The sequence below is a fragment of the Pongo abelii genome, chromosome 10 (assembly GCF_028885655.2).
Source record: "Pongo abelii isolate AG06213 chromosome 10, NHGRI_mPonAbe1-v2.0_pri, whole genome shotgun sequence".
Classification (NCBI taxonomy): Eukaryota; Metazoa; Chordata; class Mammalia; order Primates; family Hominidae; genus Pongo; species Pongo abelii.
Window position 1 is genome coordinate 19,220,675 of NC_071995.2, and position 23,170 is coordinate 19,243,844.

Consider the following 23,170-nt stretch of genomic DNA (forward strand, 5'->3'; position numbering starts at 1 on the left):
CAATGAGGGGCTTAGCACCTTGGCCAGCGGCGGCGGAGGGTGTGCTGGGTCCCACAGCAGTGCCGGCCCACCAGCGTTGCGCTGGATTTCTCGCCGGGCCTTAGCTGCCTTCCCGCGGGGCAGGGCTCAGGACCTGCAGCCCGCCATGCCTGAGCCTCCCCCCGCCTCCGTGGGCTCCTGTGTAGCCGGAGCCTCCCCTACGAGCGCCTCCCCCTGCTCCAGGGCGCCCAGTCCCATGGACCACCCAAGGGCTGAGGAGGGTGGGTGCACGGCGCAGGACTGGCAGGCAGCTCCACCTGCAGCCCCAGTGCGAAATCCACTGGGTAAAGCCAGCTGCCCTGAGTCTGCTAGGGACGTGGAGAACCTTTACCTCTAGCTCAGGGATTGTAAATACACCAAATGGCACTCTGTATCTAGCTCAAGTTTTGTAAACACACCAATCAGCACCCTGTGTCTAGCTCAGGGTTTGTGAATGCACCAATGGACACTCTGTATCTAGCTACTCTGGTGGGGACGTGGAGAACCTTTTTTTTTTTTCTTTTTCTTTTTCTTTTTTTTTTTTTGAGATGGAGTCTGGCTGTGTTGCCCAGGCTGGAGTGCAATGGCGCAATCTCAGCTCACTGCAAGCTTGGAGGTGGAGAATCTTCATGTCTAGCTAAGGGATTGTAAATACACCAATCGGCACTCTGTATCTAGCTCAAGGTTTGTAAACACACCAATCAGCACCATGTGTCTAGCTCAGGGTTTGTGAATGCACCAATCTACACTCTGTATCTAGCTAATGTAGTGGGGACTGGAGAACCTTTGTGTCTAGCTCAGGGATTATAAACGCACCAATCAGCACCCTGTCAAAGCAGACCACTCTGGCTCTACCAATCAGCAGGATGTGGGTGGAGCCGGATAAGAGAATAAAAGCAGGCTGCCCAAGCCAGCAGTGGCAGCCCACTCGGGTCCCCTTGTCCGCTGTGGAAGCTTTGTTCTTTCGCTCTTTGCAATAAATCCTGCTGCTGCTCGCTCTTTGGGTCAACACTGCCTTTATGAGCTGTAACACTCACCGCAAAGGTCTGCAGCTTCACTCCTGAAACCAGCGAGACCACGAACCCACCGGGAGGAACGAACAACTCCAGACTTGCCGCCTTAAGAGCTGTAACACTCACTGTGAAGGTCCGCAGCTTCACTCCAGAGCCAGCGAGACCACGAACCCACCAGAAGGAAGAAACTCCAAACACATCCGAACATTAGAAAGAACAAACTCCAGACGGGCCACCTTAAGAGCTGTAACACTCACCGCGAGGGTCCCCGACTTCATTTTTGAAGTCAGTGAGACCAAGAACCCAGCAATTCCGGACACACCTGGACTGGGTAATTAATAAAGGAAAGAGGTTAAATGGCTCACAGTTCCACATGGCGGGGGAGGCCTCAGGAAACTTACATTCATGGCAGAAGGTGAAGTGGAAGCCAGGGCCTTTTCTACAAGGCGGCAGGAAAAAAGGGGGGAGAATGGAGAACTGCTAAACAGTAATAAAACCATCAAATCTTGTGAGAACTCACTCACTATCGTGAGAACAGCATGGGGGAAAACTGCCCACATGATCTGATCACCTCCCTTCCTCCGCACGTGGGGATTATAATTTGAGATGAGATTTGACTGGGGACACAGAGCTAAACCATACCACAGAGTTATTTGTATGTGCATTAAAATTTGAGAAATGCTGCATTAAAGGACTATAAGAATGAAACCACACGTTACTCTATGTACATAGAATTATGTTCGAAGAATTTAAATAGTGTATGATATATATACTAGCTTAAAATGTATAAAATGTAATTTATGATTTCAGTTAATGAGCAGAATTTAGCCACCATGATTGATATAAATTAGGTACAAGGTTTTCTGGATAGTCAGCAATTCAAGGCTTGTGATCAGTGGCTTGGGATTTAGCAAGCATTAACTCCCTAGATCTACGTAGTTGGAAAAGCAATTGACATTGCTGCAGCAAAGTATCCAAAAAGGTGCAATCATCTAAGTCCTAATTTTGAGCATGGTCAAAGGTAAGATGGCATTGAAACACTCAGCAACCATGTAGAAAGTGACTTTCTTCAGGAAGTATTAAATAGAGGAACTGGAAAAAAGAGGAGGGAAGTTTTCAGGATTAAAAAGCATCACCTACTGACATTAAATGTTTTAAATCTGCTATCTCCCTTAACACACATGAGAAAACCTGGGCAACAGCCGAATACTATTAGGAGAGAAGGGAGAAGCATCATGATACTATGGATATTCCCAGGACCTGTCTCTGGAATGTGAAGTTTCCTTCTGATCCACAAATGTAGATGCCCAATGATCACAACAGGACTATCAGATGTTAAGAGAAATTAAGGCTGCAAACTGGCTGTAACTGACCAAATTCAGCACAGATAAGTCTTTTGTTTATCACCATCATAATCTACTTTAATGTTGTTTAATTTGAATGCTTTTCAGGTAGGTCATTAAATGCTCAATTTAAAACACTCAACCATCTCTCTGTTCATGTAGTTATATTTGTGTCCCTGGTCTCTCTGGGAATTTGAGTTTGCAACTCTTGCAATTATCGAGACTATGGAAATCAGAAACTCTAGACTTTAATTTATTTTAATGACTGTATTTATAATACTGTACTTTGTGGGTTGTTTTGTAGACATTATCCCTGAGAGAGCTTTAAGTACTGGATCTAAATTGCTGTTCTGTGCAGTATAAAAATCAGAAGGTTTACAAATATTTACATTCCAATAACCTTACGAGCACAATTAAAAAAAAAAAAGCCTTGATGGATATATGGCCAGTGGAGCAAAGTTCCTATTTAAGTTCAATCAATATATGCTCCCTTTAAAAAAAATTACTATTGTAGTTTCTCTTTAATATTGACTGACAAGGAAGGAGCAGGTGGCTCTCTAGATGTTCACTGCTGAGTTATTCTGTTCACTCCCAGAAATGTAACATTTAACTGTGAAGCTTTTTTTAACCTGAACATTGATTTTTATAATATATATGCAATGTTTGTTATGGAGAGTGTATTTGGCTCCCTTAAATTGTAAATATGTTTGTTATCCAAGCTTAAATGTCCTCCCTTAAACTGTAAATGAGTGCACCAGCCATGTGATAATTAATTCACTACTCAGTGGGGTCTCTGTTCATCATCAAGATTGGCTTGCTACCACAGCTCTAGAAAAAATATTAAAGCTGCTTCTGATAAATCCGATCCAAACACAAGTAGCCTCATTGTTCTCCAAGATTTTGGGAAGAATTAGAAAGAGATGCATCTAGATAAGCCTCCTCCAGAAAAGATTTGAAAAGGAAAGGGGTAATCCAGTAGTGCTGGAAGCTATTGTTATATTTCCTAAGGCTCCCTCATCCTGTGATGAAGGAATTGTCTCTGTAATCTTTTTTCTCTCTACCAGGATTGGTGCAGATGGTACCTGATGCTGTGACCCTAGCAAAGATTCATCGCCATTCTGGACTGATAGGACCATTGAAAGAAAATACAATTAAAAAGTGGTTCAGTCAGCACAACCACTTAAAGGCAGATTATGAAAAGGTTTGTCCTGCTGCAGATCATTTTAAATAATGTACTTAAATAAGAATATGCTCTGGTTCATTAGATATTCTGGTTTGTAGAAAAGTAAATTAAGTGCACTTTGAGTTCTAATTCAATCATCAGCCCAGTAATAATGACCCAGTTTAAATGATATATTAACTACATAAAAGTTTCTGTATTTTATTTAGTTTCTGGGTGAAATTCCTGGTTATCAATAAAATTTTTTTTTGCTCAGCTGCCATCCTGACATCAATCTTACCCCAGAAACAATACCCCTTGAAATTACCTCCTTTAAGTAATCTCCAACTTCTATAAATACCCCTTCTTTTCTTTGCCATACATTTCTTCTGCCATTCTCTACTTTTTCATCTCCCATTTTCTTAATGGTTTGCAAAATGCAAAATAGAGTTTATGTATGTCATAATTTTACCAAATATACTGTTTTATTTGACTGCAAACACTTTTTCTCAACGTTTACTTCATTCTGGTATCTGGCTTGCAGTGTACAGTTGTGCAGGTTCTGCCCTATATTAGGGATCTTGGCTAAGGAGATGAGTGTGGCTAGAACCAGGCCTTGTTCCACTTGCCAAGCTATGATCTAGTACAGCTGGGTCCACCCAGAGGAAGGAGCACCTAAATGCTAATTCATGCAAAAATGCACCATTAGATTTGCCTGGTACTATCCTGTGCACTGAAATCCCCTTATTTTGAGAAATTCCTCAAACCTGGGTAAACTGAGATGATTGGTCACCCTACCTATGATAAAAAGGCCATGATAAAAAAGACCCCAGAGTTCATCTATTCCACACTTCCATAACATTGCGTTGGAGCAAAATACAAGCTTTACAGGCCAAATAATAAATAATTAGATAAAATTACCTTGAAGTCTACTTTTTAGCTGTTCCCAAAATTATAACTTCAGTTTTGCATTAATCCTTGTGGTTACGTTGTTTCCAAGTACATCGCTCTTCACAACCACCATATGAAGGACATATTTTATTATTTTCACTTTCTAAGTGAAGAACATTTGGATTGACAAATTAAGTGACTTGCTTAGGCAAATGGGAGACGTAGAACTAAGGCACCCTAGCATGCAGGCTGGTGACCTAGCCTTCACTGCATCAAGGCAGCCCCTCCATGCTAGGAGACCCATAACCTTGTCCCAACCAGTCATTCATGGTTACACCACCAAGTTGATGAAATGATGTATACCCAGGAGACCATTTTGGACACAAAGTGTATTTTTGGAAAGAAACGTCTGTTCATTAGAGAAACATAAGCACAAATAGACTTAATGATAATCTGCTTCCACCCACACAGGCATTCACTCTTAAATACGTACTATACCAAACAGCTTCAGACATCAGTTGTATTGATGACTTATTTGTAAAAATACACATGAAATGTTACAGATTTCTCAGTATAGCTTTCTCTGTATTCCAAAATTTCAAATATTCAACCATTGATATTTTAAAATTCCTCTGGGAATAGGCAATATTGGGCCATATTGTTCCTCCTTTTACTTTGAAAAAAAATCATTCAATATTGTATATTTGAGGTATCAAAAAATCACACTAGGAAACCTCTCTAGTGAACCAATGAAAATTAGCTGCATCTGAATGAAGGAGATATTTTCCGCAGTTTCAGTGAAAACATTCATCTATTAGGTTAAAGAACAATTGTTCCATATTCTTCTGTAGCAGATCAAGAATCAGCTGCTTAACTGTACCCTTCTGTCCACTGAAATGTAGAAATTTTTCCTGATTATGTAATTTTGCTTCTTATCATTTACTTTTTATGATTACCTCTGATGCTAATGCATTTGCTCATTTTTTGTTGTTATTTTTGCATGATTATTTTTCAATGAATTAGGCCTTGAGGAACTTTTTCTACTCCTGTGCTGGCTGGTGTGTGGTAACATTCATCCTGGGAGTATGTGACCGTCACAATGATAATATCATGCTGACAAAGTCGGGCCACATGTTTCATATTGACTTTGGAAAATTCTTAGGTCATGCACAAACATTTGGAGGGATAAAAAGGTCAGTGCACAAATGTTTATTACAGTAATTAAGCAATGTCCTAAGCAATATGTATAACATGTAATTGCACAGAAACCCTGCTGATGACTTGCTCCCATCTCTCAAATCCCCCAAGGTAATATAAACATGATAATATATCTAATAAGATTGAAGAAAAGATTTAAAGTAGATTTTTAATGCAACAAATTTGGTTTCCTCAAACTGGTAGTAGACTAAACTGGTCTTCCCCCATAAGAAGCAGCTAATCCTGTTTTAGTCTGAGTGGTTTGAAATAATATTTTTTGTTTCCTTATGAACCTTGAATGGACAATGAGGTATGAATTGATGATCTCAAAACATCTGATATATTGCTCATAGCAAATCATCACTGGTCTACACATATTAATACTAGCTTACTTCCCACACTGAACTAGCCTTTCATCATTCCACAGATATTTAGGGAATACCTACTATTGAAGGATACAACAGTAAACAAGACAGACACAAACCCTGATCTCTTTCTAGTAGGGGTGACAGACATTAAACAAGTTTACAAGCTAAGAAATGACACGAGAAAATGAGAAGTTATTTTAGAAAACTAAGGCAGAGAAATGGAATAGAAAGTAACTGGAGTGGGGATACTATTTTAAAGAGGCATCTCGGAAGACATGACAAAGAGCTGTGTCTGTAAGACCACCTCATGGAGATCCATGAGAAGAGTATTCCAGGAAGAAAGAACAGCACATATAATAGCAGTGAGCACATAAATGAGCATGGCATGTTCCAGTGACAAGAAGACCTGGAGTCTGCAGATGGGATAGAGAGGGGCGGGCAGTAGGAGGTAAGGGTGAAGAGTTTGGTGGAGGCCCAATCAGGGAGGGCACAGAGGGCATATAGAGTGTGGCTTTTATTTTTTAAGTTCAGGAGAAACTTTTCGATTTTGTGGTTTTCAAAAGCTTTCCTTGATACCTTGTGTAATGGAGACCAGTGAAGAGACTACTGCAATAGAGTGAGGCCAGTAAAGGTAGAAGTAGTAAAAACCGACAGATTCAGGATATATTTTGAAGACAGAGCCACAGGATCTGCTAACTGATCGGACGTTGGCTGTGATTAATGCACTGGAGGAGGGCCACAGAAGGTCAGAGAAGAAAACATTCAAGGATGATGCCTAGATTGTTTTATCTTAGCAAATGACTGAATAATTATATTATTTACTGAAATAAGGAATACTGATAGATGAATAGGTTTTGTTTCATTTTATTTAAGCCAAAAGTAAGGAAATCAGAGGTTGAACACTAAAAATCTTTAAAAATATATTTCATATGAAGGTAGAAATAGGATCAAGCCATTCCAAAGACTAATTAGTCACTTTTGCCTGAGAACAGCCCCTCAATATAAGAAATAATAATATTTCTTACAAGATAATGTGATCAAATTTATACCAGATGGCCATAACCTGGCATTAAAATACCAACATAAACTACATGATATATACAAATGGATTATTTTACTTTTTGTTGCTTTCAATACATTGCTTTCTTTAATAAATAGCCTCAAAAAATTCACCACATATTCATTCACTTTTCTTTTTCTTTTTCTTTTTCTTTTTGAGATGGAGTCTCACTCTGTCACCCAGGCTAGAGTGCAGTGGCACAATCTTGGCGCACTGCAACCTCTACCTCCTGGGTTCAAGTGATTCTCCTGCCTCAGCCTCCTGAGTAGCTGGGACTACAGGAGTGTGCCACCACGCCTGGATAATTTTTGTATTTTTAGTAGAGATGGGGTTTCACCATGTTGGCCAAGCTGGTCTCGAACTCCTAGCCTCAAGTGATCTCCTGCCTTGGCTTCCCAAAGTGCGGGGATTAGAGGCATAAGCCACCATGCCTGGCCTTCATTCACTTCTTAAATGTCCACTGGGAATGGTCTGTGTACCAAGGACTGTGGTAAACATTGGAGATACAAAGATAATTAATATGCATTTACCATGAAAGTTAGGGATACTCTTTCAAGTACTGTGAATACAGACACATAAATGATTATTATAAAATGTTATAAGGGCAGAGATGGAGAAATGTACAGACCATGAGAATGTCATAGAGGAGGGATACCTAGCTTATGAGGGACAAATGTCAATTAACATACTTGAGTGTATATAAAATTTATTCATGTAACAGTTTTTTCCTGAACTCTACCTTTTTCTAAAAATTCGAAGATTCAGTTTGGACATCTGTTTTTAAAATTTTGATGTATTGTACACTGGCAATTTGGGGTACCCTTATTCATTTATTCCACTGGCTTCTGTATTGTTCATGTGAGTGGTTTAAAATGAAAAAAGATATTTCAGCTCTACAGAAAAAGTTCCAGTTGGCAGACATAAAAACGTAAAGAAAAGATTATTAAAACAGTATGGTAAGTTCATATACCAGGGTCTGTAGAGAAGATCAAGCTCCAGTTTGGTTGCTTGTTGATGCTACAGCAGCTACTGCTACTTCTAGAGTTTGACAATTTTAAACCTTTCTTAGGCAGCATCATATGTCAATTAAAAATGTGCCCAGCATACGGCCACACTCATGATTGGTTCTTAATATTTTCTGCTGAATTAAGCAGCCAGTAAACCAATCATCAACCATTCAATAATTATTGATAGGATGAATGAAAATGAAGTTGCCACTGTCTTCCTTTGAGAATATTAGTTATTAACCACCAGCTAAGAAGGCCAACTGCAGCTCCATGAGCCATATGGATTATTGTTTCTAAGATTTTATGTCCGCTGGCGGCTCCCATAAGGCTCATCGGCAGTGTCTCCTTGGATTACTTTCTCAGTGCTGATACATTTGCCCTAAGTTTGTTTAATGGTAAAACTGAACTATACCTATTACACTATCTTTTGAATTGTAGGAAGCATCTAATACTTCTCCTCCTAAGCTCTTTCAGTTTCTGGAATTCACAGAATGTTGTTTTGTAGGACAGCTAACTTCTTCCATACTAGGTTCATTGTGTGTTCTTATTGTTTTCTAGGTACACAAAAGTCCTTTTACAAGTCTTTTAGGTCCTATAAATAGGACCTTTGTATTACTCCAGGATAAATGAACATTCTTATTTGTCTCACATTTATTACGTTATGGACCCCTTTTTTAGAGAGAAACCTGGCCCACACCTAGTTTCTGTACACATACTCAGATGTATTAACCCACTTATGCCAGAGGTTGCAAATTTTTTTTGTGAAAAATCAGACCTTGGCGATGACCTTGAGCAGTAGGATATAAATAACTCCCACAAGCTTAGCGTTCCAGTAATGGAACACTAGGCATAAATGAGTTTAATAACACCCCCCCACCGCCATAATTTACAAAACCAGATTTATAAATCATGCCCTAAGACTGTCATAACATCCCATAGTCTGACAAGATCATATAATGCTCCAATACCAACCAACAATAACCCTAGGTCATAGTCTTTAATGTAAAATGCTGCATCCACTGGAAGCATAGCATTTATATGTACAGATACATGTGTTTCGTCTATTGTCTATTTCTTAAAAACATGGAAGGGAAAAGCATTTGTATGACTTTTTATGGTTTACACAATATTATTATTATTATTATTGCTGTTTTATTTTTATTTATTTGTTTTTTTAGATGGAGTCTCGCTCTGTCGCTGAGGCTAGAGTGCAGTGGCACAATCTCAGCTCACTGAAATCTCCACCTCCCTGGTTCAAGCAATTCCCCTGCCTCAGCCTCCTAAGTAGCTGTAATTACATGCCACCATACCTGGCTAATTTTTTTGTGTTTTTAGTAGAGACAGGGTTTCACCGTGTTGGCCACTGGTCTCGAACTCCTGACCTCAGGCAATTCGCCCTCCTCAGCCTCTCAAAGTGCTGAGATTACAGGCATGAGCCACCGTGCCCAGTTACAAAATATTATTAACATATATTAACTAATCCATTGTGTATTAACTAACACAGCAAAGAGGTGATATTCTTATAAGAAGGATCTTGAGAAAAAAACATTTCTTAGTGGGCTGCTGCCCTTTATACTCATGCTTACATCACCATTCCAGAACGTCTCACACTAAGCTTCTGTGTTACTCTGTTTAGGGTATGTTACAGACAGTGAGCTCTCCTGGCTCTTGAATTAAATTGAGTCAGCCAAGCCACTCTCTCATTTGGAATCTATGCCCAGGTGTCCCTGAACAATTCCTCTGAATTCAGTTCTCCAGGAATCTGGAAATTCTATTTTGATGCTCAGACCAACTCTGAGGCTCCCATAAACTTTCAAACTTCTAAGAGAGAAAAAATAAATCTTAGTTATGACTATGAAGGATTTCACATCCTGTGTATAAACAAATGATCCCTTCTTATTGGCTTTAGCTGTGAGACTAGATAAAGAGAATTTATGCCATCAGATTAAATCAAAGAACAACTGAGGTATTACTTAATGATTCTGGGGAAAATTTGGCTAATCTTTATAATGGAAGCAATAAGGAATTTCTCCAGCTCTCTGAAACCAATTGGTTTTACTTTTGAACTATTGCCTAATTATTATCTTCTTTTATGGGGGACAGGGTCTCACTCTGTCGCCAGGGCTGGAGTGCAGTGGCACAATCATGGCTCACTGCAGCCTTTACCTCCCTGGACTCAGGCGATCCTCCCACCTCAGCGTCCCAAGTAGCTGGGACCAGAGGCATGCACCACCATACCCAGCTAACTTTTTTATTGTTTTGTAGAGATAGGGTCTCACCATGTTGCCCAGGCTGGTCTTCAACTCCTAGGCTCAAGCAATTTGGACCTCGGCCAAAAATGCTGGAATTATAGGCATGTGCCACAGTGCCCAACCTATCTTCATTTTTTAATTTTCTTTCACCAAGATACAAATTAAAGTGGTTAACAAATTATGCATCCACAATTTTGCACTCAATTCCACTTTAACAATTATTTCTACAGAGTGATTTTTCATTACATAAAAGACTTCACTGTAGTAATAAACTCAAAATTTCAACTCAGTAATTTCTTGATTAATTTCATGCTCTTATAAAGCAGGAGAAATTGAGAAAAACATTTATTACTGATGTTTGTTGCTCTCCTAGCTCTTTATTTCATACTTTTATTTTTTAGACTAGACTGTGTTTTCATATTCTATATGGCCTTTCGCTTTGCTGATGCTAGCCTTGCATTAAGTGTTTTTTGTAGCTTTCTTTCTAGACAATTTTAAAGGGCAATATGACCAGTGTTTAAGGTCAGGTATGCTGGAGACAGACTATGTGTTTTTGTTTTGTTTTTATTTATTTTTATTTTTGAAAAAAGTTATTATTTATGTCATTTATGATTGACAGATCATAATTGTATGCATTTATGGGATACAGTGTGATGAAATCAAACTAATTAACACAGCCACCACCTTGCTTACCTATCACTTTTTTATGGTGAGACATTTGAAATTTACTCTGTTATTTTTACATTTATAATACATTACTATTGACTGTAGTCAACTGATGGACAATAGATCTAAAAGTCTATTCTACCGTCTATCTGAAACTTTATACCCTTTGATCAACAGCTCCTCATTCCCCCCAACTCCTCACTCCCTAAGACTCTGATAATCACCATTCTACTCCTAGAAATTAAACTTTATTAGATTTCGCATGTATGTGAGATCATGTGATTTTTTCTGTGGTTGGCTTATTTCACTTAGCATCATGCTCCCTGGATTCATTCATGTTGTCATAAATGACAGAATTTCCACTCTTTTAAAACTAAATAGTATTTCATTGTGTGTACGTACTACATTTTACCTCTTCATCCATTGATGGACATTTATTTGTTTCCATATCTTGGCTATTGTGAACAATACTGCAAAGAATATGAGAGTGAAGACATTCTTGCAACATATTGATTTCCATTCTTTTGAAGAAATACCCAGAAGCGAGATTATTGGGTCATACGGTAGTTCTATTTTTAGTTTCTAGAGGAAACTGCATACTGTTTTCCATAATTGCTGTACTAATTTATGTTCCCACAAACATTGCATAATTTCCCTTTTTTTAAACCCTCACCAACACTTAATCTTTCATGTTTTTGATAAACCCGTTCTAACAGATGTGAGGTGGTTTCTCAGTGTGGCTTTAATCGCATTTCCTTGATAATTAGTGATGCCTAACAGTTTATGTACTTATTGGCCATTTATATGTCTTCTTTTGAGAAATGTCTATTTAGGTTCTTTGCTTATTTTTTAATCAGTTTATTTGTTTTCTTGCTATTAAGTTATTTGAGTTTCTTATATAATTTGGATACTAACCCATTATCAGACAAATGGCTTGCAAACATTTTCTCTGATTCTATGGGCCATCTCTTCAGTTTGCTAATTGTTTCCTTTACTGAGTGGAAGTGTTTTAATTTGATGCCTTCCATTTGTCTATTTTTGCTTTTGTTGCATGTGCTTTTGGGGTCTCATCCAAAAAAAATTGCTGAGACCAATGTCATGGAGATTTCCCCTTATGTTTTCTTCTAGCAGTTTTATAGTTTCAAGTCTTATATTTAAGTATTTTCTCCATTTTGAGCTATTTTTTGTGGGTGATGTAAGCTAAGTTCCTAATTTTCTTATTCATGTGAATATCCAGCTTATCAAACACAATTTATTGAAAGACTGTCTTCTTTCCATCATGTGTTCTTGGCACCTTTGTCAAAAACAAGTTGACCATAAATACATGGGTTTATTTCCGGGTTTTCTATCTTGTTCCCTTTTGTTCAATGTATCTATTTTTATGCCAGGACCATGCTATTTTGATTACAATCACTTTATAATATGTCTTGAAGTTGAGTAGTGTGATTCCTCTAGCTTTGTTCTTTTTGCTCAAGATTGTTTTGGCTGCTTGGGATCTTTTGTGGTTCCATAATAAGGATTGTTTGTCCATTTGTGTGAAAAAAAAATGACATCTGGTTTTTTAGGAATTGCACTGAATCTGTAGATTGCTTTGGGTAATATGGACATTTTTAAAATATTAATTCTTCCAATCCATGAACACAGAAAATCTTTTAAGTTTTTTCAATTTCTTTCATCCATGTTTTACAGTATTCACTATACAAGTCTTTTACCTCCTTGGTTAAATTTGCACCTAAGTATTTGATTTTTTTGTTGCCACCATAAATGGGATTTTCTTAATTTTTTTCCAGGTAGTTCATTATTAGTATATAGAAATGCTACTGATTTTTGTATGTTTGTTTTGTGTCTTGCAACTTTAGTGAATTCCTTTATCAGTTCTAACAGTTCTTTAGTGGAGTCTTTAGGATTTTCTATATATATCATGTCATCAGCAAATGGAAACAATTTCACTTCTTCCTTTCCTATTAGGATGCCTTCAATTTTCTTTTTGTCTTGCCTAACTGCCCTGGCAACTTCCAGTACTATGCTGAAAAGAAGTGGTAAGAATGGGCATCCTTGTCCTGTCTCTGATCTTAGAGGAAAAGCTTTCAACTTTTCACCATTGAGAATAAAGTTAGCTATGAGTTTGTCATATGTGGCCTTTATTGTCCTGAGGTACATATCCTTTATACTTAATCTGTGGAGAGTTTTTATCATGAAGGTATGTTACATTTTGTCACATGATTCTTCTGCATCCAGTGAGATGATGATGTTATTTTTATCCTTCATTTTGTAAATTTAGTGTATCACATTTATTAATTTGGGTATGTTGAACCATCCTTGGATCCCAGGGTAAATCCCTCTGGACCATGGTGAATGATTCTTTTAATGTGTTCTGGAATTCAGCTTTCTAATAATATTTTCTTGAGTATTTTTGCATCTATCTACGTTAATTAGAAATATTGGCCTGTAATTTTCTTTTCTTGTAGTGTGCTTTTCTGGGTTTGATATCAAGATAATGCTAGTCTCGTAAAATGAGTTTGAAAGAATTTCTTCTGTTTCAATTTTGTGGAAGAGTTTGAAAAGAATTGGTATTCTTTTTTTTTATGTTTGATATAATTCAAGAGTAAAGCTGTCCAGTTGTGGGCTTTTCTTTGATGAGAGACTTTTTATTACTGATCCAATCTCCTTACTCATTATTGGACTATTCAGATTTTCTGTTTCCTTCTGATTCAGTCTTGGTAGATTATATGTGTCTAGGAATTTATCCAATTCTTCAAGGTTATCCAATTTTTTGGCATGTAATTGCTCATCCCATTTTTTAATGATCCTTTCTATTACAGTGACATCAGTTATAATGTCTCCTCTTTCACTTTTGAGTCATTTATTTGAATAGTCTTTCTTTTTTTCCTAGTTAGTCTAGTAAGCAGTTTGTATTACCATCTTGTAAACGGTTTATCACAAAATACAAACCATCTAGTAAACGGTTTGTATTTTGTATTTTGTTTATCTTTTCAAAAAACAACTGTGTGATTTTTTTTTTCTGTTGTTTTTTAGTACTTATTTCATTAATTTCTGCTCTGGTCTTTGTTATTTCCTTTCATTTGCCAGCTTTGAACTAAGGTAGTTCTTCTGTCTCTAGACTTTTGAGGTGTTATGTTACATTGCTTATTTGTGATTTTTCTTCTGCTTTGACATAGACATTTATTGCTATGAATTTCCCACTTGGAACTGCTTTTGCTGCATGCAATATGCTTTAGTCTGTTTTGTTTTTATTTTTGTCTCCATGTATTTTTTATATTTTCTGTGACCCATAGGTTGTTTATGAGCATGTTGTTTAATTTCCACATATTTGAGTATTTTCCAAATTTCTCCTGTAGTTGATTTCTAGGTTTACAGCATTGTGATCCAAAAATATGCTTAATATAATTTCAATCACCTTGAATTTGTTATTTTCTTTTGTGACCTTACATGATCTGTCCTAGAGAATGTTTCATGTGCACCTGAGAAGAATGGGTATCCTACTGCTATTGGATGGAATGTTTTGTATTTGATCTAAAGTATAATCTACGTCCAATATTTCTTATTGATTTTATTTCAATCCCTGAACACAGGGTCTTTCTACTGTTTTGTTTTCTTTGAATTCTTTCTTTAATGCTTAATAGTTTTTATCGCAGAGATCTTTTACCTCCTTGGTTAAATTTATTTCTATTTTACTTTTTTGTGACCATTGTAAAAGGAAGTGCCTTTTTGATGTCTTTTTCAGGTAGTTCTCTACTGGCATATAGAATTGCTACTAATCTTGTGTATTGATTTTGTATCCTGCAACTTTATTGAATTTGTTTATTTGTTATGGCAAATTTTTTGTGAAGTCTTTAGTATTTCTATATAAATGATCATGTCATCTGCAAACACGGACAAATTTGACTTTCTGCTTTCTGATTTGAATGTTCTTTTTTTCTTTCTGTTGCCAAATTGCTCTAAGTAGGACTTCCAACACTATGTTGAATAAAAGTGGTTAAAGTGGGCATCCTTGTCTTCTTGTTCCAGATCTTAGAGGAACAATTTTAACTTTTCCTCATTTTGTATGATGTTAGCTGTGGGTTTGTCATATATTGACTTTATAATGAGTATTTTCCTTTTATACCTAATTTGTTGAGGGTTTTTATCATGAAGGATGTTAAATTTTATAAAATACTTTTTCTGTAACTCTTGAAGCAATTATATGATTTGTGTCCTTGATTCTGTTATTGTGATGTATCACACCTATTTATTTGCAGCTGAATCATCCTTGCATCTCTGATATAAATCCCACTTGATCATGGTGACTGATCTTTTTAATGTGTTGTTGAATTGGTTTGCTAGTAATTTGTTGGGGATTTTTGCGTCTATGCTCATCAGACCTGTGGTTTTCTTTTTTTGTTGTGTGCTTCTCTGGTATTGGAACTAGTGTAATGCTGGCCTCATAAGATGAGTTTGGAGTGATTCTCAGCTTTTTTCTATTTTTGGAAGAGTTTGGTAAGAATTTGTATTAGTTCTTTTTTAAATAGAATTCAGCAGTAAAACCATCAGGCTCTGGGCTTTTCTTTGATGAGAGAGTCTTTATTACTACTTCTGTCTTGTTACACATTATTAGTTCAGGTTTTCTATTTCTTCATGATTTAATCTTGGTATGTTGTATGTATTCAGTAATTTACCTATTTCTGCTGGATTTTCCAGTTTGTTGGCATATAATTGCCCATAATAGTTTCTTCTGAGCCTTTGTATTTCTATGATATCAGTCGTAATGTCCCTTTTAAAAATCTTTGATTTTACTTGTCTTTGCTCTTTTTTTCTTAGTCTAGCTAAACGTTTGTTAATTTTATTTATTTATTTTTAAAGAACCAACTGTCTTTGTCATTGATCTTGTGTATTTGTTTTAATCTGTCATTTATTTCTGTTCTGATCTTTGTTGTTTCTTTCCTTCCAGTAATTTGGGGTTTAGTTTTTTCCTGTTTTTCTAGTTCCATGAGGTATAACATTAGGTTGTTTTTTAAATATCTTTCTATTTTGTTGATGTATGCATTTATTGATATAAATTTCCCTCATAGAACTGCTTTTGCTATATCCCACAGATTCTAGTATGTTGTGTTTCCATTTGAACTTGCCTCAAGGAATTTTTTTTAATTTTCTATTTAATTTTTTCCTTAAAAATTATTTAGTCTTTATACTAAATATATAAATGGCTTGCACATCATAATTATAGTATTACATTATTCTGACTTTGTCTGTGTACTCACTTTTACCAGTGATTTTAATACATTCAGGTGTTTTCTTATTACATGTTAGCATTCTTTTCATTGAGAATAAACAACTCCTTTTAGCATTTCATGTAAGACAGATCCAGTGTAAATGAATTCCCTCAGTTTTTATTTTTCTAGAAAAGTCTTTGTTTCTCCATGATGTTTTAAGAATAGCTTTGCTGAGTACTGTATTATTGACTGACGGGTTTTTTTTTTTTCATTCAGCATTTTGAAGATGTTATCCCGCTTTCTCCTGCCCTGCAGGGTTTCTGCCGTGAAACCCACTGAAAGCTGGATGAGTCTCGGCTAAAAATACGTTTCTCTTGCTGCTTTCAGCATTCTTTCTTTGTCTTTAATTTTTGATAATTTGATTATAATGTGTCTTGGGGAATTTCTCCTTAGTTTAAAATTTGATTGGTAACCTCTGGGCTTCCTCTACCTGAACAATGTCATAGATTTGGAAAATTTTCAGACATTATATCCTTAAATATGCTTCCTAGGCCTTTTTCTCTCTCCTCCTTTTTGAGAATTATTATTATGCGGAGCTTAGTTTGCTTAATGGTGGCCAATAATTCCCATAGGTCTTTTTCACTCTTTTTTCCTTCTCTGATTGGATAATTTCATATATCTGGTCTTGAAGCTCACTGACTTTTGTGTGAACAAGTCTGTTGTTTATGTTTTCTGATGAGTTTTTCAGTACGGTTATTGTGGTTTTTTTCTTTCTAGGATTCCTATTTGGTTTTTTATTAAATTGTTCCTCTGTCTTTGTCAAATTTTTTATTTTATTTCTGGATGGTTTTCCAAATTTTATTTATATTTTTTAAACATTTTCTTTGTTATTCACTGAATTCCTTTAAGAAGATTATTCTGAATTCTTTATCAGACATTTTATAGAACTTCAATTTTTCTGTGTCCATTACTGGAACTTTGTTGATGTTGTTTTTCTTTTTTCTTTGCTTTGCTTTTCCTTTTTTTTTTTTTTTTTTGACAGTGTCAACTATCCCTAAGTTTTCACAATCCTTGCATATTTTCACTGATGCTCACACATTTGAGAAGTTGGCCATGTCTTCCAGCTTTTGCAGGTGATCTTTGGTGGTTTGGTACTTCACATTAGAACATAATCATTTGTCTGCTGTTACTTTCCATTCTGGGGAAGGCTTATCGTGAGTACCAGAACTAAAATACTGCACAAGACCTAACTTGCTGCCCTGCCGTTGTTTCTCAGTCTGGGGAACACTTACAAAGAGCACCAAAACTTAAGCCACAGTGGAAATTAAATACAATATTGATTCTTCCTATCCATGAGGATGGGATGTTTTTCCATGTGTTTGTGTCTTCTTTTATTTCCTTGAGCAGTAGTTTGTAGTTTTCCTTGAAGAGGTCCTTCACATCCCTTGTTAACTGTATTCCTAGGTATTTTATTCTCTTTGTAGCAATTGTGAATGGGAGTTCATTCATGATTTGAGTCTCTGTTTGTCTATTGTTGAAGTATAGGAGTGCTTGTGATTTTTGCACATTGATTTTGTATCCTGAGACTTTGCTGAAGTTGCTTATCAGCTTAAGGAGTTTTGGGGCTGAGATGATGGGGTTTTCTAAATATAGAATCATGTCGCCTGCAAACAGAGACAATATGACTTCCTCTCTTCCTGTTTGAATACCCTTTATTTCTTTTCTTGCCTGATTGTCCTGGCCAGAACTTCCAACACTATGTTGAATAGGAGTGGTGAAAGAGGGCTTCCTTATCTTGTGCTGGTTTTCAAAGGGAATGCTTCCAGCTTTTGCCCATTCAGTATGATATTGGGTGTGGGTCTGTCATAAATAGCTCTTATTATTTTGAGATATGTTCCATCAATACCTAGTTTACTGAGAGTTTTTAACATGAAGGGATGTTGAATTTTATCAAAGGCCTTTTCTGCATCTATTGAGATAAACATGTGGTTTTTGTCATTGATTCTGTTTATGTGACAATGGATTACATTTCTTGATTTGCGTATGTTGAACCAGCCTTGCACCCCAGGGATGAAGCTGACTTGATTGTGGTGGATAAGCTTTTTGATATGCTGCTGGATTCGGTTTGCCAATATTTTATTGAGGATTTTCGCATTGATGTTCATCAGGGATGTTGGCCTGAAGTTTTCTTTTTTTGTTGTGCCTCTGCCAGGTTTTGGCATCAGGATGATGCTGACCTCAGAAAATGAGTTAGGGAAAAGTCCCACCGTCTAAATTGTTTGGAATAGTTTCGGAAGGAATGGTACCAGCTCCTCTTTGTACCACTGGTAGAATTCGGCTATGAATCTGTCTGGTCCTGGACTATTTTTGGTTAGTAGGCTATTAATTACTGCCTCAATTTCTGAGCTTGTTCTTGGTATATTCAGGGATTTGACTTCTTCTTGGTTTAATATTGGGAGGGTGTATGTGTCCAGGAATTTATCTGTTCCTTCTAGATTTTCTAGTTTATTTGCATAGAAGTGTTTATAGTATTCTCTGATGGTAGTTTGTATCCCTGTGGGGTCAGTGTTGATACCCCTTTATCACTTTATATTGTGTCTATTTGATTCTTCTCTGTTTTCTTCTTTATTATTCTAGATAGCTATCTATTTTGTTAATTTTTTCAAAAAACAAGCTCCTGGATTCATTGATTTTTTTGGAGGCTTTTTGTATCTCTATCACCTTCAATTCTGCTTTAATCTTAGTTAATTCTTGTCTTCTGCTAGCTTTTTGATTAGTTTGCTCTTTCTTCTCTAGCACGTTTAATTTAATTGTGATGTTAGAGTGCTGATGTGAGACATTTCCAGCTTTCTGATGTGGATATTTAGTGCTATAAATTTCCCTCTTAACACTGCTTTAGCTGTGTCCCAGAGATTCTGACACATTGTCTCTTTGTTCTCATTGGTTTCAAAGAACTTCTTGATTTCTGCCTTAATTTCACTATTTACCCAGGAGTCATTCAGGAGCTGGTTGTTCGATTTCTATGTAATTGTGTGGTTTTGAGTGAGTTTCTTAATACTGAGTTCTAATTTGATTGCACTGTGGTCTGAGAGACTGTGTTATGATTTCAATTCTTTTCCATTTGCTGAGGAGTGTTTTACTTCCAATTATATGGTCAATTTTAGAAGTAAGTGCCATGTGGCACTGAAAATGTGTATCATGTTGATCTGGGGTGGAGAGTTCTGTAGATGTCTGTTAGGTCCACTTGATCCAGAGCTGAGTTCAAGTCCTTAATATCCTTGTTAATTTTCTGTCTCGTTGTATTGACAGTGGGATGTTAAAGTATCCCACTATTATTGTGTGGGAGTCTCAGTCTCTTTGTTGGTCTCCAAGAACTTGTTTTATGAATCTGGGTGCTCGTGTACTGGGTGCATATATAAGAATAGTTAGCTCTTCTTGTTGCATTGATCCCTTTACCATTATGTAATGCCCTTTTTTGTCTTTTGTGATCTTTGTTGGTTTAAAGTCTGTTTTGTCAGAGACTAGGATTGCAACCCCTGCTTTCTTTTGCTTTCCATTTACTTGGGAAGTTTACCTCCAGCCCTTTATTTTGAGCCTATATGTGTCTTTGTATGTGAGATGAGTCTCCTGAATTCAGCACACCGATTGGTCTTGACTCTTTATCCAATTTGTCAGTGTGTGTCTTTTAGTTGGGACGTTTAGCCCATTTACATTTAAGATTAATATTGTTATGTGTGAATTTAATCCTGTCATCATGATGCTATCTGGTTATTTTGCACACTAGTTGCTGCAGTTTCTTCACAGTGTCATTAGTCTTTATATTTTGGTGTGTTTTTGCAGTGTCTGGTACCGGTTTTTCCTTTCCATATTTAATGCTTCCTTCAGGAGCTCCTCCAAGGCAGGCCTGGTGGTGATGAAATCCCTCAGCATTTACTTGTCTGGAAAGGATATTATTTCTCCTTCACTTATGAAGCTTACTTTGGCTGCATATGAAATTCTGGGTTGAACATTCTTTTCTTTAAGAATGTTGAATATTGGCCACCCCTCTCTTCTGTCTTGTAGGGTTTCTGCTGAGAGGTCTGCTGTTAGTCTGATGGGCTTACCTTTGTAGGTGACTTGGCATTTCTTTCTGGTTGCCCTTAACATTTTTTCCTTCATTTCAACCGTGGAGAATCTGATGACTATGTGTCTTGGGATTGATCTTCTCAGAGATTATCTTAGTGGTGTTCTCTGAATTTCCTGAATTTGAATATTGGCCTGTCTTGCTAGGTTGGGAAAGTTCTCCAGGATAATATCCTGAAGTGTGTTTTCCAACTTAGTTCCATTCTCTGATTCTCTTTCAGGTACTCCAATCAGTCATAGCTTTGGTCTTTTTACATAGTCCCATATTTCTTGGAGGTTTCATTCATTCCTTTTCATTCTTTTTCTCTAATCTTGTCTGCCTTCCTTTCAGCAAGATAGTCTTCAAACTCTGATATCCTTTCTTCCATTTGGTCAACTAGGCTATTGATACTTGTTTATGCTTCACGAAGTTCTTGTGCTGTATTTTTCAGCTCCATTAGGTCATTTATGTTCCTCTCTAAACTGGTTATTCTAGTTCACACCTCCTGTAACCTTTTATCAAGGTTCTTAGCTTCTTTGCATTGGGTTAGAATATGTTCCTCTAGTTCAGCGTAGCTTGCTATTACCCCCCTTCTGAAGCCTACTTCTGTCAATTTTTCCATCTCATCCTCTATCCAGTTCTGCACCCTTGCTGGACAGGTGTTGCAGTCAGTTGTAGGAGATGAGGCATTCTGGCCTTTTGGGTTTTCAGCGTTTGTTTGCTGATTCTTTCTCATCTTCATGAGACAAACTCACTAATTCTTCGTGAGTTTGTCTACTTTCAGTCTTTGAGTCTGCTGACCCTTGGATGGGGTTTTTGTGGGGACCTTTTTTGTTGATGCTGTTGTTGTTGCATTCTGTTTGTTTTTCTTTTGATGGTCAGGTCCCTCTTCTGTAGGGCTGCTGCAGTTTTCTGGGGGTTCACTTCAGGCTCTACTCATCTGGTAACTCCCACGTGTGGAGATGTCACTCGAGAAGGCTTGCGAACAGCAAAGGTGGGTGCCTGTGCCTTCTCCTGGGATTTCTGACCTCGAGGGGCACTGACCTGATGCCATTAGGAATGCTCCTGTATTGGGTGTCTGACAACCTCTGTTGGAGGGTCTCACCCAGTTGGGTGGCATGGAGAGCAGGACCCGTTTAACAAAGCACTTTGACTGTCCCGTGGTAGAGGGGTTGTGTTTCACTGTGGGGAAAACCCACTCATCTGGGCTGCCCAATTCTTCAGAACTAGCAGGAGGAAAGACTACGTCTGCTGGCCTGCTGAATCTGTGGCTACCCCTCCTCTTAGGGGCTCAGGCCCAGGGAGATCAGAGTTCTGTCCCTGAGCCCCTGGCTAGAGTTGTTGGAGTTCCTGCAGGGAGGCCCTGCCCAGTGAGTAGGAGTGGGTCAGGGTCAGGCATGAAGAGGCACTCTGGCCACAGTCTGCCATAGCTTGTGTGTTGGGCTGTGGGGGATACCTCTTGAGACCAAGCTTTCCAGCCTCCTTGGCTCCAGCCGGGAGGGGTGGGGAATTAGGAAGGGGGAGTGCAGCCTGGAGCTATAGAGATGGCTGACGCCCATCCCTCGCCCTGGGATCTTAGTTTGTTAGGTAGCTCTCTGTCCCAGTGTTGACTGCCGTCTCTCCCACAAGGACCTCACAGGGCTTAGACAGCAGGCAACTGCAGCTGTGGTGCTGGCCACCTCTCCTCCCAGGAGCTTAGCAGGGTTAAGCAGATTTTAGCTGAGTGGCTGTTGAGAATCTGTGCGGCTCCATGGTTGGGACCCTAGGCCCCAGTGGTATGGGATCTTCCAATTCATGGGTTGCACAGTTCCATGGAAAAAGCATGGTTTCCCATGCAGGGTAGCATGCTCACTTACCGCCTCCCTTGGCTGGGGGGTGGGGGCTGCCCTGCCCTATGTGGCTCTCAGGTGGCCCACTGCGCCATACTGCTCTTCCTTCCTCTCTGTGGGTCACGCCAGCTGCCTAGTCAGTTCTAATGACAGAATCTGGATACCTTAATTGCCAGTGCAGGATTCGCACACTGTTATGGTTCTTTTCAATGGAAGCCTCTGATAGCCGCTGCTTCTAGTTGGCCATCTTGGCCCTGCCCCTAATTTGTATCTCTTAACAATTTATTTCAGCAGTTGTTTTTAATAGCTTTTTCTTCTAACTCTCTAAAACTGCTTTACACACCACCCTTAGAGTGTTAGAGAATTCTGAGTATGGATGTGCATCACTTATACCATTGAGCCTTTTTTTCTCACTTTCATTTGTTTTTTGTTATTAATTAGCAGACTTTTATTTTAGCTTAAATAACTCCCGTTAGCAATTCCTGTAAAGCAGGGCTAGTGGTGATGAACTCCATTAGCTTTTGTTTTTATTTTTTCTCTCATTTCTGAAGGACAACTTTGCCAGGTAAAGTATTCTTACTGGCAGGTTTCTTTTTTTTCTTCAGCAATTTGAATATATCATCCTATTCTCGCCTGGCTTGCAGGGTTTCTGCTGCAAAATCTGTTTAAAGTCATATTTGTAGTCCATTGAATGTGATATCTTCTTTATATGTTGTTGCTTTTAGTATTCTTTCCTTACCTTTGATTTTTGATAATTGGAGTGTGATGTCTTGGGAATTTCCTCTTTGAGTTGAATTTAATTGATGACTTCTGAATTTTCTACATCTGAATGTTGTCATCTTTCCTCAGATTTGAGAAATTTTCCATCATTATTTTATTAAATATGCTTTCTAGGCCCTTTTCTCTCTCCTCTCCTTTAGGAACTCCTACTAGTTGAAGGTTAGTTAACTTGACAGTGTCTCTTAATTCTCATAAACTTTCTTCATTCTTTTTCATTATGCTTTTCTGTTGTTTCTCTGATTGGATAATTTCAGATGTCCTGTCTTTGTGCTCAC

At 37.7% G+C, this 23,170-nt stretch overlaps 1 protein-coding gene across 2 annotated transcripts in view; it reads left to right on the forward strand.

The window, feature by feature from the left end:
* Positions 1–23,170, forward strand: part of PIK3C2G (phosphatidylinositol-4-phosphate 3-kinase catalytic subunit type 2 gamma) — a 400,993-nt gene that overhangs the window by 244,975 nt on the left and 132,848 nt on the right. For both annotated transcript variants that reach the window (XM_024256898.2, XM_024256899.2), the window contains 2 exons: positions 3,439–3,575; positions 5,448–5,617. In XM_024256898.2, coding sequence (XP_024112666.2) covers positions 3,439–3,575; positions 5,448–5,617 — 307 coding nt within the window. The remainder of the gene's footprint in view (positions 1–3,438; positions 3,576–5,447; positions 5,618–23,170) is intronic.